At 44.0% G+C, this 16,185-nt stretch overlaps 1 protein-coding gene across 1 annotated transcript in view; it reads left to right on the forward strand.

Annotated features, from left to right (window-relative positions):
- The window catches only part of SULF1 (sulfatase 1), a 77,332-nt gene that overhangs the window by 41,785 nt on the left and 19,362 nt on the right, over positions 1-16,185 (forward strand). The window contains exons 9-12 of the mRNA XM_059994741.1: positions 981-1,109; positions 1,363-1,419; positions 2,202-2,331; positions 13,791-14,007. Of these exons, the coding sequence (XP_059850724.1) occupies positions 981-1,109; positions 1,363-1,419; positions 2,202-2,331; positions 13,791-14,007 (533 nt within the window). The remainder of the gene's footprint in view (positions 1-980; positions 1,110-1,362; positions 1,420-2,201; positions 2,332-13,790; positions 14,008-16,185) is intronic.

A 16,185-nucleotide genomic window follows, 5' to 3' on the forward strand; every position in this document is an offset into this window, starting at 1 on the left:
TATTCCCATCGTAAAATGGGTTTCATTTGCCCTACCGATCAAAATGTTTCGTGTAACTGTTAGTAGAGATATAGCAGGTGCTGCCCGTTAAAAAGCATCTGTGAAAAACTTCTGATATTATTATGGAAGCAATAGGCAATATTCAAATGGAGGCAACTCAACCACTTAAATAAATGTGTTTTTAATCATTAAAAAAATGTTTTGTGTAAAATGAGATCATGTACATGAAACAATTATGGAAAGAGTGAAAGAAAAGAGTGCAAGTAGAATTCAAAAGCTGGAATGATCCTTAAAGACCATCCAGCCTGGACCCCTGATTTCACAATGAAGACACTCCACAGACAGGGTACGTGCCTCTCTCAGAGTCCCCGATCGTGGAGGTGGCAGCCTTGGGGCCCAGATCCCAGATATTCTGAGTCCCATCTACGAGTCTCGTCCGCAGCTGCATTCCACTGCATCCTGGGGACGAGGGGATGGCAGTAAGAAGGACTCCTTTGGAGAATGTTATCCTGTCTCTCCAGATCATTGGAAACCCCTGGGGAAGTGTCAGATCTAGAGTGACAAGGCTTTATGTTTGCAAGACTAGGAAGCATGGATTGAATTCAAGTATAAAAACCTTGTGCCTTTTTCAGAAGGTTGATTTCGGAGCCCTAGTTCAACAGAGGAGTGGTGGACTATTGGGTTTCAGAAGAAAATACACAGCTTACAAAAACCAAATATCAGGCCACAATTTGTCGGTCAGTGTGGCCAGAGTTCCGGGGTGCAGGCATCTCTCCAGCCCTGTGACAGCCAGTTCATCTTTCTCTTGGCCCTGGTTGCTGACCACTCAGGCACCTCCCAGATGCAGCCACCGTCCCTTGGGGACCAGATGAGAGGCTGAGAAGCAGTGAAGGCCAGGGAGTCCTGGGATGGAGAAAACAGCCCTGGTGGCACCCTCCACTGGTGCTGGGTCTGGGGCGTGACCATCTGTCCCTTTGCAGAGTCCCACAGATTGTTCTAAACATTGACCTGGCCCCTACCATCCTGGACATTGCTGGGCTCGACGCACCTCCTGACATAGACGGCAAGTCTGTCCTCAAACTCCTGGACCAGGAAAAGCCAGGTAACAGGTGCGTCAGTTTTCTTCCCCTGAGCCAGCCCTGAGCACACTGGCCCCCAGAGCTGGGCGGCAGCTGGCAGAAATAGAGGGAAAATACCCTTTGCACCTGAGGATCGCCCTTGTGAATAGCGTATTAATGGAGATGCAGTCCTGGTGTCCTGGTCTGGGGAAGTGAGAGGTGTTGCTTTAAATAAACTGTTAGCACAGATCCGTTTGGAAAAACGTCCAAATGCCAACAGTAAATATTATTATTTTGCTTTCAGGTTTCGAACAAACAAGAAGGCCAAAATTTGGCGTGATACATTCCTCGTGGAAAGAGGGTAATTATTGGTTCCTAGGGTGCTTCTGGGCACCAGTCCTAGTGGGCAGCTCTCCCTGCTGGGAATGTTTTTCCCCTTATTTTGGTTTACTAAGCGTGCAGATTTCGTAAACTTAGTCATAAGACTGAACATTTGCGACTCATCCCTCCCTGGCCAGCAGAGTAAGGATTGTTGCATCAGAATTGCAAAGATGGGACCACAGCCCTTACGTGGCTCTGGATTGACGGTTGCATTTCTCCACCGCGCTTCCTAATTGGACCAGTCAATTGACTTTCTCAACCTTCTTTCCCATCTTCTGCCTGACACCCTTTTCCTTCTTTTCCTTATGTGCCTTTACTAGTTTTGACTAGACAAATCTATGAGATTGTAACTGTTCCTGAGTCACTTCTGGGTTTGCCCTTTTGATTTATAACGCCCAGGGTCTTTGTTTTCCTCCATACTTACACTGAGAGGGAGAAAAGCATTTCTATCATTGCTTTTTAACAAGAAAAGAACTTTGAGCCTGGAAAGCTAAACGTTTCTGCCCGTAGTTTTGAAATGAATGATTTTGGAGGAAATGACTCTTCCTCCCCTGACCTCTCGTCCTCATAGTTCCCAGCTGGTAATTTTTTGCAAAGGACTCATGAAATGTGGGGTTCCTGTGGTTTTACCCTTGATACCAATTTCTTGCTGCCTGGAGAATGTGGAGTCATGTGACAGGGAAGGAAAAAGAACAGGCAGGTCTCAGCGAAGGTCATTTCAGATCCCTTCTCACAGAAGAAGCTTTTCCCTTTCTGTCAAAGGAAATTGCTACGTAAGAAGGAAGACTCCAACAAGAATATCCAACAGTCCAATCACTTGCCCAAATATGAGAGGGTCAAGGAACTGTGCCAGCAGGCCAGGTACCAGACAGCCTGTGAACAACCTGGGCAGGTGAGTGACACAGCTTTTCTGCACCATGACTCACGTGCTTCTCTAATTCTAACGTAAAATATTTTCAACATGTCCAATAATGTACATTTATGTATAAAGAATTTCTCCATAGCCGTCATGGAGTGCCCACTGTGACATCTTTCCCGTGACTGAGCAGTGTCTAACTGGCCCAAGCTGGGCCTTCTCATCACTGCTTGGGCTTCCTCCAACTAAAACAGATGGTGCTGGGCTTCCCTGGTGGCGCAGTGGTTGAGAGTCCGCCTGCCGATGCAGGGGACCGAGGGTTCGCGTCCCGGTCCGGGAAGATCCCACATGCCGTGGAGCGGCTGGGCCCATGAGCCATGGCCGCTGAGCCTGCGCGTCCGGAGCCTGTGTTCCGCAATGGGAGAGGCCACAGCAGTGAGAGGTCCGCGTACCGCAAAAAAAAAAAAAAAAAAAAAAAAAAGACGGTGCTCTCAGAGACTTCCAAATATCAGCCCAATTAGCCAGCATCCGTTCGAGATATCAGACATATGAAATGGATAGTCAGGTTAGAAAGATCAGAGACTGGTTCCATCTGAGGAAAAAGCTCCATCCCTGGGGCCCCTCCTAACTGGCCATCAGGAGGGGTCGAGTGGCAGCTTAATCAAGATCTTGGGTAGATGACTATGTATAAAATAGCTAACGAGTGAGAGCCTACTGTAGAGCACAGGGAACTCTAAATACTCTGTGGTGACCTAAATGGGAAGGAAATCCGAAAAAGAGGGGATATATGTATACGTATAGCTGATTCACTTTGCCAAAATCTAACACAACATTGCAAAGCAACTATACTCCAATAAAAATTAATTAAAAAAAAGAGATCTTGGGTAGATGCTGAGCCTCTGGACAGTGAATCACCCCAAGAGATTGGGTCTCCCCGTGCTGACTAAGACCAGATGTCATCTAACCCAGAGAGGCGGACAGAGTCTGCGACCAAGGTTGAAGAATGAATAGGGAAGCCATATTCTGTTTGATTATTGTTTCTACCTGTGCTCACAAAATTTCTGACATCAAATATTTCATTCGAATAAATCCTCTTCGTTAATAGAAATATTACCAGGGAGTTCAGGGCTACCCAGAACACCAACTATTACCAATAAGAACTAAAGAATGACCGTGTGATGAATCAACACAGATCTGTTTTTAAGGAAAGTGAGAACATAGGAACACAAGTTACTCTAAGCACTCTTGATGGAAATCTATGCTAGCTGGGAGAAATACACTATGTCATGATGAGAGGGACTGAATTTCTGCCTAAGTCATTGCAATTTAGAACAAAAGTGGAGGAAAGAGAAACATAACATTTATCGAGCATTTGTCTTATGCAAGACACCGCACCCAGAGTTTTATACACATTAGCTCAATTTAATCTTCACATCCGTTGAGTGAAGAAGGCGTAGACATCCTCATTTTACAACCTGGGGACCCGTAAGTTTTCTGATTAAAACTCTGGTCTCTTGTTGCTTTCCAAGGTAAATTTCATTAATAAGGTGAAGAGAAGTTCAATTCTTCTGTGAGTCTTTTTTTTTTTTTTTAATTTATCTGACCTCTAAATAACCACACAACTACCCAACATCATTCCAAGGTATCAGACACAGGAAATAAAGAGCCCCGTTATTATGAAAATGGCCTCACTCATTATACTCTATTTATACGGCATCTAGCGTATTGAATAGATGTTCATAATGAACTACCTGACCCTCATATGCTCTGAATTTCCTCATGCCTTTTCATACACAGGAATCCCTTTGAAGTGGAAAGAGGTGAGGAGGGAGGTCTCTTGAAGGAAGGGATAAAACCAGGCCTTCATGGCACTCTGGTAAGTCAGTTTTCAAGTGCTTAGTGGAGAAGCTTAGACCTATTCATTATACTCCAATTTGAAGTCTTCAAATCCTTCTTATGGAAGCTCTAAGTATTATTATGATTAAACTCTCAGAATTGTTTTGTAGCTCTAAAATGATTTTTATGAGCCAGCCTCAATAGACTAACTTTACTTCTATTCAGGAGTTGGAAATATTCAGTGTTAAATATATCTCATGCACATTGGTGATCTTACTATTTCAGCCCTTTAAGTGGCGAGACTTATAACCCTTTGAGAATAAGATACATGGCCTACCTTTCAGTATACAGTTTTGCAAACCTATCCATATGGCTTGCGCTGAAATTTTCATATATGTCCTCAAGGGCAAATGCAGGATAAACTAGATTATTGGCACAAGCTCTTCACTCATGTGCTGAATACCAACTATGTTAAAAACTTCACTTTGCTTTTTTATATTAATAGTTTTCTAAACTCGCTTTGCCCCCATGAAATACTTTAACATTTGGCTCCCTGGAATTTTCCTCTGCTGCTTTATTTCTATGTTAATCAGTCTGAATTTGGATTCTACCTCATAAATATATGAGAACTTCTCAAAGAGCAATCTCTTTGAGGAGTGCCTGAATTAATGGAGCAAAGAATTAGACTCTTCCCAATGGTGATTTCTTTCTATAGGTGGCGCTCAAACCGTAGCTTTAGAATCTGAGAACTGAGAAAATTTTGAGCCTCTTCAAGGCAGTTATTAAATCTGTCGGTCTAACCTGACATAGCTATATTCTATAAATCTTTATATTTGGCCTTTTGCTCTTTTATCTGGCTCCACTTTGAAGATTATCTTTTTAGTTACAATATCACTGACTTTTAGAAGAAAAGAAAAAAAGTCCAGAGTAATGAGATTGTTCAGGAACAAGGCGACAGCTAAGACTAGAGCTAACCTGCTTGGGTTTCCTTCCCTTGACATGGGTTTCACACATGGCTTGTGCCCTGCTTCCCTTCCTCTAACCAAAGTGAACGGCCTTCCTTCACAGGCAGCACCATCATTTTTTGGTTTGATCCTCTATGTGGTGCAGAGGAAAAATCAGCACCATTAGCCCCATTCACTCCCATTCACTCAGTCCCTTCACTCCTCCTCCCCAAAGAAACAGTGCACCTCCCCTCACCAGACCCCCGTGCCTGGTCACCAAAGGATGGTTTGGGGTCAACGTGGTTGCGGGAAGTGGAGTAAATAGGAAAGAAGAATGTGAAGTTCAAAGGTTTGGCTTAGAATATGGACATCCACTACCTTTTGGTTGCGTGTTCTTGGACAAAAAGCTTAATTTCTCCTGAGTCTTGGGTTTTCTAGCTCAAGGAAGAAACTTGATCTCTGTCTTTGGAGAAGGAAGTGATATTATATATGTAAAGCGCTAGATGAGCTCCAAAGCATGTGCAAGTATTGGATGTTGGGTGTTACTATTGTTCCAGGCCATCTTACCTGTTGTTTTCATTCCTGTGAAGCCAACAGGCAGTTAAAATGGGCCAGGATCCCAGACAGTTGGCATCACTTCACCACGTGAACAAAGCAACCAGCAGGGACTAATTAAGACAGCAGGGACATATGCGTTTGCATTATTTCCATGTTACTGAATTAATACGAGGCTGAACGTGAATTCCCACCACCCTCTCAGCTGGCGTTGCACCCCCAAGCGTATTTACGTACACACTATGCACACACACACACACACACACGCATGTATGCACACATGCACCCACTCATGTACAAACTCAACTTCTGTCTGAAGACTTTGGCTCAACAGAGAACAGAGATCAGTGACGCTCAGTTCTGTCTGCACATTAGAATCACCTGGGGAGCTTTCGCAAACACTGACGTACAGCCTCGCTGCAGACCAGTCAGATGAACATGTCTGCAGGTGAGGCCAAGGCATCTGTATTTTTTAACAAAGTTACAAACCACAGACCTGGAATCTGAGAATGTCAAAGTTGGAAGGAGGCTTAGAAGTCTTCTAGTCGAATGATATTCTTTTCCTAATAAGGAAATTTAGATCCAGAAAACTTAAGCCACAAACCCAGTGTCAAAACCTGCATCTCTTCACTTCATGTTCAATCTTTTCTTCCCCAGAACATGCTGCCTCTGCAAAAATAGAAGACAGTAGATTTTTCTCTTTGAAATTGTGAATGGCATTTGCTACCCTGAAGCCCCCACAGCATCTTGGGTAGCAGTTCTCAACCATGACCTCACATTAGAATCACTTAGGCGGCTTTGGAAATGCCCATGTTCGAATCCCAACCCAGACACATTAGATCAGAATCTCTGAGGATGGGACCCAGATGGCAGTGTTTTTTTTTTCAAGCTCTCGGATGATTCCTATGAGCAGGCAAGATGGAGAACCATTCATGTTGGGTGAGCATGATTGGGTTGTCTTTCCTCTTCCAGGTACAGATATTGACTCCTTAAATAGGAGTTACATAAATGAGAAATTCCTGGGCATTCCATTTTGAAGTACATTTTATATACTCTCTGTCATTTAAGAGGAAAAAGCAACTTGTTTTCTTTTTATAAAGCAAATGTCATATCCTTTTGTAAAGTTGTTGAATTCCAGCATCTTTGTCATTTAGTTTGCCTTTCTACTATGGTATCCGTACAGAATAAAAAATCTGTTGAAATTCTAAAAGGACCCCAGCATCAAGCAAAGTAAGTTAGAATGTGGCACATTGAGTGTAAGCTGGTTTAGCTCCAGGATCTCTGTCGTCATCCTGAAATTACCCCTCTGACCAGAGATCCCTGAGACCCTTTGTGACCAGCTACAGAGCAGGAATAAAAAGACATTTGCCGGTAAGTTCTGGCTAGAATTGTTAGTGTGCCAGAAACGGGCTGCCTGTTTCCAGAAACCCACTGAGCCCTAGTTAAGATCACAGGATGGCTTGTAACCATCCACTGACCCACCTCCCCCTGTCCTGGCTCTTCTGGTTCCAGAGAAGCTGGCCAGAAAGATTGAGCCCCCAGTGCCTTGCTCTGGCTGAACTCTCATTTGCACAGGAGCCCAGCGTGGAAGGCAAGCCTCCTCCTATCTTCAGCCTGCACTGAAGGATGAGTCTGAACAGTTGGGCATCTACCTAGATGTTCGGCTTCTTTGCATTTTTCAAAATACAAATCACAGGGTTAAACATCAAACCGTATTTAATAATGTTCCAAACAAGTCAGAAACAGACAAACGTTAAGGACAGACACTTTCTCCATCAACTACATAATGTGGCCCCACCTTATTTAATTTTTACTCTCATTTCCCAATACGCCCGCCCTGTCTCGTAAACGTAACATTCTCACCTGCATGTAGGTTGTCACCTCTGTCTTCCCAGGTGCCATTCCCTCAACCGAGGCCCACCTGCAGCCTCACACTCTGCCCCAAACCACTCTCCTTTCGTGTTGGTGTCCTCATCCATTGGGATTGCATCCTGGGTCCACTGCTTGCTTGGTATGTGACCGTGGGCAAGTTGCTTAACCTAACTCTGCCTCAGTTTCTTCATCTGTAAAATGGGCGTAATAATAGTACCTGCCTCTGGGAGTTACTGTAAAGATTATAGGAGTTAAATATATCAAGCAGCTGGAGTAGTCCTTGGCACATAGCAAGCGCTCAGCAAATACTAGCTATTGATGGTTAGCCAAGGTCAGTTCACCAGTTTTACTTTCCCTCATTTGCAAGAACCATACTTCTTCCAGCATTCCAACACTGACTTTTACAAATGGTTATTCACATTAAAATCTAAAGGAGGCAACATTTTCTCTCTCTTCTGCTTTTCCCTCTCCCCTTTCCCCTCCCCAGTCCCATCTTACCCCATCTCAGAGAAAGCAGGAGATAAATCTCAGCACAAGCAACTTTATTTCATATTTGTGAGAAAGTTTGACAATAGCTTGAGTTAGTCGTGATTTGAACAAGGATGCTTCTGTGGTCTTATATTCCCCAGCGTTGAGATGAAAATTCTTTGTTTTAATTGAAGCATAATTGACATGTAACATTATATTAGTTTCAGGTGTACAACTTAATGATTCGATATTTGCATATATTGTGACGTGATTGCCACCCTAAATCTAGTTACCATCCATCACCGCACAGTTAAAATTTTTTTTTAATTTTTTTTTATTGTGGTAAAAATCACATAATATAAAACGTACTATTTTAACCATATTTAACTGTACAGTTCAGTGGCACTAAGTACATTCACATTGTTGTGCAACTCTCACCATCATCCACCTTCCTAAACGGAAACTCTGTCCCCATGAAACACTAACTCCCCCTCCCCCTCCCCACCCGCCCCCCACCCCTGGTATCTACCAGTGTACTTTCTGACTGTGAATTTGACTATTCTAGGTATCTCGTATAAGTGGAATCAAACAGTATTTGTCTGCACCTAATGTATATTGGAATGCATTTTTTAAATTTTATTTTATTTATTTTTGGCTGCATTGGGTCTTCGTTGCTGTGCACGGGCTTTCTCTAGTTGCAGCGAGCGGGGGCTACTCTTCGTTGCGGTGCGCGGGCTTCTCATTGTGGTGGCTTCTCTTGTTGCAGAGCACGGGCTCTAGGCGCGCGGGCTTCAGTAGTTATGGCTCGCGGGCTCTAGAGCACAGGCTCAGTAGTTGTGGCGCACAGGCCTAGTTGCTCCACGGCATGTGGGATCTTCCCGGACCAGGGCTGCATTGGCAGGGGGATTCTTAACCACTATGCCACCAGGGAAGTCCCTGGAATGCATTTGTAAGGTTAACTTAATATATGTCCTACAAACAGATGGTACCTTCTTTTTTCCTCCCCCTGTGCTATACAGTAGGCCCTCACCAGCCATCTACTTCATACACAGTAGCGTACATAGGTCAATCCCAAATATTTTTTCCTTGTGGTGAGAACTTTTAAGGTTTATTCTCTTAGCAACTTTTAAATGTGCAGTAGAGTGTTGTGAACTGTAGTCACCATGCTGTACATTACACTCCCGGGGATTTATTTATTTTATTACTGGAAATTTGTACCTTTTGACCCCCTTCGCCCATTTTGCCCCCCCTCACCCTAGATGAAAATTCTAAACACATGCAGGTAACTGCTTTCCATGGTGCTGGCACTGGCTTAGAGGATAATCAGGTTATCAGAAAACTACTGTATTGTGGTTGCATCTCAGAGACTATGATTTGACCCGAATTAGGACCAAATCCATGTAGTAAGACGTATAATAATAGAAAACTAATGTGCATGTGTGCCTGTGTGTAAAATTAAGCTTTCATTGCAGTGTATCTTCGAACAAGTTGTAGCCAAAGTTTTTTTCTTCCTCATGAAAATGGGTATAAGTAGGTCTAAATAAGAATACAGAACATTCCTAATCAATCTGAGAAATATATACAGTTCAAAACGTAGAAACTGGGCTTTCCTGGTGGCGCAGTGGTTGAGAGTCCGCCTGCCGATGCAGGGGACACGGGTTCGTGCCCCGGTCCGGGAGGATCCCACATGCCGCGGAGCGGCTGGGCCCGTGAGCCATGGCCGCTGAGCCTGTGCGTCCGGAGCCTGTGCTCCGCAACGGGAGAGGCCACAACAGTGAGAGGCCCGCGTACCGCAAAAAAGAAAAAAAAAAAAAAAAACGTAGAAACTATAATGATGCCGTAGTGGTCACTTCAGGAAAGGGAAGTAACCAAAGTTCTATCACCATCTCCTACTATGCTGAGCATTTTACATGGAGCATTTTACACCTGAAAACTCTTCTAAAAATAGATATTATGCCCATTGTAAACATGAGTTTCAGACAGGAAAGTAACTTGACCGAAGTCGCACAGTTAGGAGGGTGACGCTCGCAGTCTCCCCACTAAATCCTAATTACTGTATTTAAGACAGTTCACAGCCAGGGAACCGTACTTGCCCAAGGATTGGGTAGCCTTATTAAAGGCCAATTCTAATGTCCTCTGGATTCGTGGAGTGCCTCTTCTCCTCAGAACTCTGAAAACACTCAGCAATTTATTCTCATGACATATCCTTAAAGCCAGGAGGAGCAAGTATTATTTTACCAGATGTGGAATCTGGAAGAACAAAGAGATTCTGCAGTGTGCTCAAGGCCATAGAGTTAGCAGCAAAGGAAGATTAAAACTGAGGTCTTCAGATCCCTAACCCAATACTTATCTCCATTAAAAATGGCTGCCTCTCATCAAGTTTACATTAGATCAAATTCTTTAAGTAATAAACTGTGTGTAACAATCATAAGAATAAGAATAATAGCAGCTACCTTTGTTGATGGCCTGCCCTGTGCTAGGTTCTTCCTGTGTGTTATCTCTAGTGCTCAAATGACCCTGCAGAGACTTAGATTGTGTAGCTGAGTTGCCCCAGGCCCCACAGCAATGCGATAGAGCTGAGAATTCAAATCCAGGCTTCTCTGGCTTGAAAGTCCAGACTTTCCCACTAAGCGACATCAATATGGGTATGAAATGCCCCTCCCAAGTCCCAGGCAGAATACAGGTGATATTCACTACTACAAAACCCTACTCCAATAAATGAATTATGGTAGCACTTTGGGTTATTGTGAACATTAAATGAATAACTCTTTACATAAAGCACTCTACACCAGTACCTTCTATCGAGTAAGAGTTTAATAGGTGATGATAATGTGACATTTCTCATTAGGTTGGCTTCCACCCAAGCAGCTGCACACATGATTCCTTGAACCAAAATAGCCAACCTTCTCTTCCTCATCCGGTGTGATTTACCTTAAGTTACATATAATCCGTCAAAAACACTAAGACATAATTGTTCAATGGAGCGATTCAGCGCTGAGCTAACTCCAGGGAACGGTTCAGGAGTAAGAGACTTGGTCCTTGCCCTTCATCCCAAGTTTCAGTGTAGGTGGAAAGGCTAAAATGGAATCATAATAACTCTGGAATGATTGAAATAGTTTTATCGAGCGCCTCGCCCACAGTAGATGTACAGAAATATTTGTGGAATAAATGCGCGCTAAATTATCAGCACAGACTCAGACGTCAGAGAGGCAGGAGGAGGATTGAGATGGTGTCCCAGAGATCAGAAGAGGAATTTGCAGGAGCGAGTGGTTGGAGAAGATGGGCAAAACTGGATCTGACCATTAACTGATTTACCGAGAAAGTCCAAAAACATAGATGAAAGCGAGGCAGCGTGCCGTCTGTATTTCGGGAGGGCGCTGACTGAACGAAGCTCGTTTCTGAGGCTGATTCCACGTCGCATTAGCCTCGCCTGAGCTCAGGCTCTCATCTGACTGTGGCAACTCTTCTGCGATGCAAAGTCATCTCATTATTTAGAGCCTGTAAATGGCTGGCAGCGTGTTTCAGAGCAATTCTTTTTTTTTTTTTAACATCTTTATTGGGATATAATTGCTTTACAATGATGTGTTAGTTTCTGCTTTATAACAAAGTGAATCAGTTATACATATGCATATGTTCCCATATCTCTTCCCTCTGGCGTCTCCCTCCCTCCCACCCTCCCTGTCCCACCCCTCTAGGTGGTCACAAAGCATGGAGCTGATGTCCCTGTGCTATGCGGCTGCTTCCCACTAGCTATCTGCCTTACGTTTGGTAGTGTGTATATATCCATGCAATTCTTTTAAAAGTTCTCTTTCTCCGCCTCCCTCTGTAAACTCTCTAAGTAAGATGACCGTTTAGTTGCCACTATTTCCAGGTTTGATTGCTCAGCCATAAAAACTGTCATGATATCGGACACTAAGATGACTGTGGCCAGTGTGTGGTAATTATATTTCATTAAAATTCCTAGTATGCTTGCCGGTGAGAAGGTTTTCAAAGCCTCTAGATAATTACTCTATCTAATAGGGCCTATGCCTTGTTCAGAGAGTCCGTGGTACAGAAAATAATTGGCTTTTTTGTCAGTGACTCCTGTTTCATACAAGAATGTGTGCAGGTATATGTATGTATGTGGTGTTTGTGGGTATATGTGTGTGTGCGTGTGTGTACATGTGCATGCATATATGTATGTCTATTTGAGTTTGTATGATACATCCTCCATGCCAAGGACCATGCCAGACCTTACGTGTGGTTAAATTCAACTCTTCAGGAAAGAAACACACTTTCTCTTCATCTCTATCCCATAGGAAATCAACAAGGAATTTGGCTAATGGGAAAGTGCAGGTTGTAATCAAAATACGCTAAGTCACTAAAAATTTTGCCTATATTTTTGTGTTCTACAGGAATCTACTTGTCCCTTCAGCTCTTACAGGGCAAAAAAAGAAAAGAAAACTTTTAATGCATTGTGGTTATAAAACTAAGGAAGGTTTTCTGGGCTTCCCTGGTGGCGCAGTGGTTGAGGGTCCACCTGCTGATGCAGGGGACACGGGTTCGTGCCCCGGTCCGGGAAGATCCCACATGCCGCAGAACGGCTGGGCCTGTGAGCCATGGCCGCTGAGTCTGCGCGTCCAGAGCCTGTGTTCCGCAACGGGAGAGGCCACAACAGTGAGAGGCCCGTGTACCGCAAAAAAAAAAAAAAAAAAAAAAAAGAAAATACATAACTGGCACAACAAATGCATAATTTTACAAATATTATTGCTTTGGCCACAGTTTAGAAATGTGTCTGTTTAAAGAAAAGTATCAATAAAAATTTTACACAGGTGACACTCATACACGGAAGGGAAAAAAAGACACAAGTTTGATAATACCACACTGTAGCATGTTGTAACAAACACAATCAATTTAAAATAAAAGGCATCGTTCTTCCTATTTGCCAGATTAACATTTTAGGGAGGGAGAAAGGGGAAAATGAAAAGTAAAAGGAAGGTTATTAGATCTTTAAGTCAGTTATAGAGGATCACATGAAATCACCCCCAGGCAAAGCGCTGTTATTGCAGCCAGGTTTGATACTCACGAAACAGGGTGGGGGGCACTGAGACCCGATCCTGGGGCATACTCATCCGGAATTTAGCCTGCAAGCTCTATGGCTGTCTTGAGACAAAGCTTGAACTAGAAAACCCAGGCCCAGATCCTCACGCGTGTCTCCGGGGAGGTGAACCTTTGCCTCTTTAGGGAGCGGCTTGTTCTGCTGGCTGTGCGCTGTTTGTAGAAGGATAAGAAAAAGCACAGAGAAAGCCTGGCACATCTGCTCATGTCTGGGCTGTCTGAGCTTCACCTTGCCCCGTGATGGACTCAGATTAAACTCACCTCTGTCTTCCTCATGTGCCACTCTTCCCGGGCTCGCATTAGAAAATTCAAGGACAGAGAACAAAGCAGCCACGTTTGTTTTTCCAGAAAAAGAAGGGTCTGGTGAAAACAGCCCTGACAGCTGTGCTCTGTGGCTTGGTGAGTTAAGTAAGGGCTTTTACGTGTTTCATTCAAGACTCTGTTTAGACTGGGTGCTGAGGATTTATATATCAATTTTTGGGCTCTGGTGTCATTGAGGTAGCTCTGATTTCCCATGACTTTGTGGTCATCTGTATTTGCCTGCAGTGAAGGAAATACCTAAGAGAACAGGAGTCAACGTAGTCCAGGGTCACTGAAAAGCTGGCTTCTTGTCCTTGGCTCTTTTTAAGGGTGCCGCCAGGGTTCTGAAAACAAAAGCAGCAGTCTTTAATCAGGAACACCTGACTCGGGATGGGTAACTTGCTCTCACGTTGGCTTTTGCAGAAGTGGCGGTGTGTCGAGGACGCGTCTGGCAAGCTTCGGATTCACAAGTGCAAGGGGTCTGGTGACCTGCTTGCCGTCCGGCACAGCACGAGACCCCTCTTCTCTCGCAGCTTCCACGACAATGACAAAGAGTGCAATTGTGGAGATGCCGGTTATCGGGCCAGCAGAAGCCAGAGGAAGAGTCAGAGGCAGTACCTAAGGAACCAGGGGACCCCGAGTAAGCCATTCGCCGTGACCCTCTCAGTGGCAGCCCAAGGCCTTTGGGAATGGATGTTAGGGAGACAAAAACGTCTTGATCCATCTACATGTTAGATATTATCAATGCACAGGTTTGGGGCTAAAAGCAAATAATAGTTCTGTTTACAATATGAAAGCCGAGGTCATTTGAAATTTTGCTTTGTGAATATTAAGCTTAGGATGAAAATATATTCAGTAAAAGCAGCAGACACAAAACATGCACACTTAAAAAAGAAAGAAAAGAAAAATCCGAGGTTTCAGTGCTTGTGCATTTAACTAATAGGAGAAGCATAAATGCTTTTTTAAACGGCATATCTGTTTTAGGATGATATGTGTTTCTAATTCCTCTTATTGACTGGCGGGGTCAAACTAGCCGAATTCAGCATGAGAAGCAGTGCCTAGCATCTTCATAAAAACTCTTCTCAGGCAGCTATCAGATTCCTATGAAGCGGCACCTTCCATAAAAGAGTGAGAGTCTAGTGCCATCTAGTGGCGTAATGTGAAAAGTGACTTATTTCTATGATAACGCCTTTCTGAACTGGTTTTGGAAAGCAGGATACATTAAATTAAATTCCATGCCCAAAACCAGGGAATCAAATCATTCACTAGAGTGCAATGGAAGCTCTTAGAACAGGCTTTTTTATCCTGGGCTTCACAGGTGAACTTTATAGGATCATGAGCCTCTAGCATTTTATCCAAAATTTTAAGTATATTCTATGTGTATATATGCACATGTTTCTGGATGTCCGTAACTTTCAACAAAATAGTAAAGGAATCAATAACCCCAGAGGCTGAAAATCATTGACTTTGGAGATTTTCCTCCTGAGAGAAAATGCCAGGTTTAATAATTCACACAAAGATTTCAAATGGGAAAACGACAAGGGACAGGACCCCTGACCCTCTCCCTTAACAGAAGCCATCTACAGTGTCCAGCTTGGAGGTGGGGGAAGCCTCTTGTCTCTCAAGAAGTTCAGTTGTCGCTCCCCAGGCACTGACCATAAAACACACTGACTTTTCCGTGTGGAGCACAAGCGCAAGAAGTCTGGGGCCACTTTTTCAAGCCACGTGGAGTATTGTGTGTTCGAGAACGGGAGTGAATGCTCTTCTTTTGCGTCATGATGGAATTCGTGAGCGCTCTCAGTGATCCAATGCACAGGGGCGTTTCCTCTGAGAGCTGCATCCTGCAGAGAACAAAATGATTCTGATCTCACAGCCCATGTGCTCCCTTTCTTCCTGCTTTCGCAGCGGGCTGGACACACAAGGCCACTGAGTGCCCCCCCCACCGGCCACCCCGCAGAGCCTGAGTGCATCTGATCGGCGGGGAGCAGTGTGTGCATGTTAAAGCTCTTATCTAGCCCACAGTGAGCCTTGACAGTGGTCTCTGGTGACCAGAGAGCACACTCATCTCCCCCTGGCGTTACTGTCCATCGGCCAGGCATTTAGTCAGTTGGCTGATGAAAGCATTTGCAAAATTTAATTTTTCTTAGAGCGATCTTCTACTATTTGTGCAAATAGAAGGTGTCTGGAGCCTTGACCATTTTGAGAAAGCAGCCCAGTGTCGTGGGGAGACTGTACTCTTTAGAATCTGATAGGTTGTAGTCTGAGATCCCACAACTATTGGCTGCGTCACCTGGCAAAAGTACGTAACATTCAAAGCTTCAGTTTTCTCATCGTAATATAAAAGTGGTAACAAATTCATGAGCCTGTTTTGACAATCTGATAGATTTTTTAATGTGAGGATTTATTGTCATAATTCCTGTCTTTCATGATTGTGCATTAGAGGTAAGGACGATGGGAATAATATATAGCAAAAGCTAATTATAGTCATTACTATTACTAATAGCTTTATCCGAACTGCTTTGTAGTTCACTTTGAAAACTTGATGTAGAAGTTCACAGCCTGCCCTAAGGGGAAAGGGTCTTAGAGATCACCTGGATCTACCCCCTCACTTGAGGGATGAAAGGCCTGAGACCCAGAGAAACACACCATCCAGCACACTGCTCTGCACTTGCAAAGCCAGGACCATAGCCTGCCTCTCCCGGTGTGGATTCCCCTGGGCCGGCCACTGCACCATGATGTGCCCCTCAGCAATGCAGTGTGTGCTGCTTGCCCCGTCCCAAAATGCCCACCAAGCCTGGCGATCATCTTCTTCCCTCCT

Source organism: Delphinus delphis, chromosome 17 (assembly GCF_949987515.2).
Source record: "Delphinus delphis chromosome 17, mDelDel1.2, whole genome shotgun sequence".
In the NCBI taxonomy this organism is placed as follows: Eukaryota; Metazoa; Chordata; class Mammalia; order Artiodactyla; family Delphinidae; genus Delphinus; species Delphinus delphis.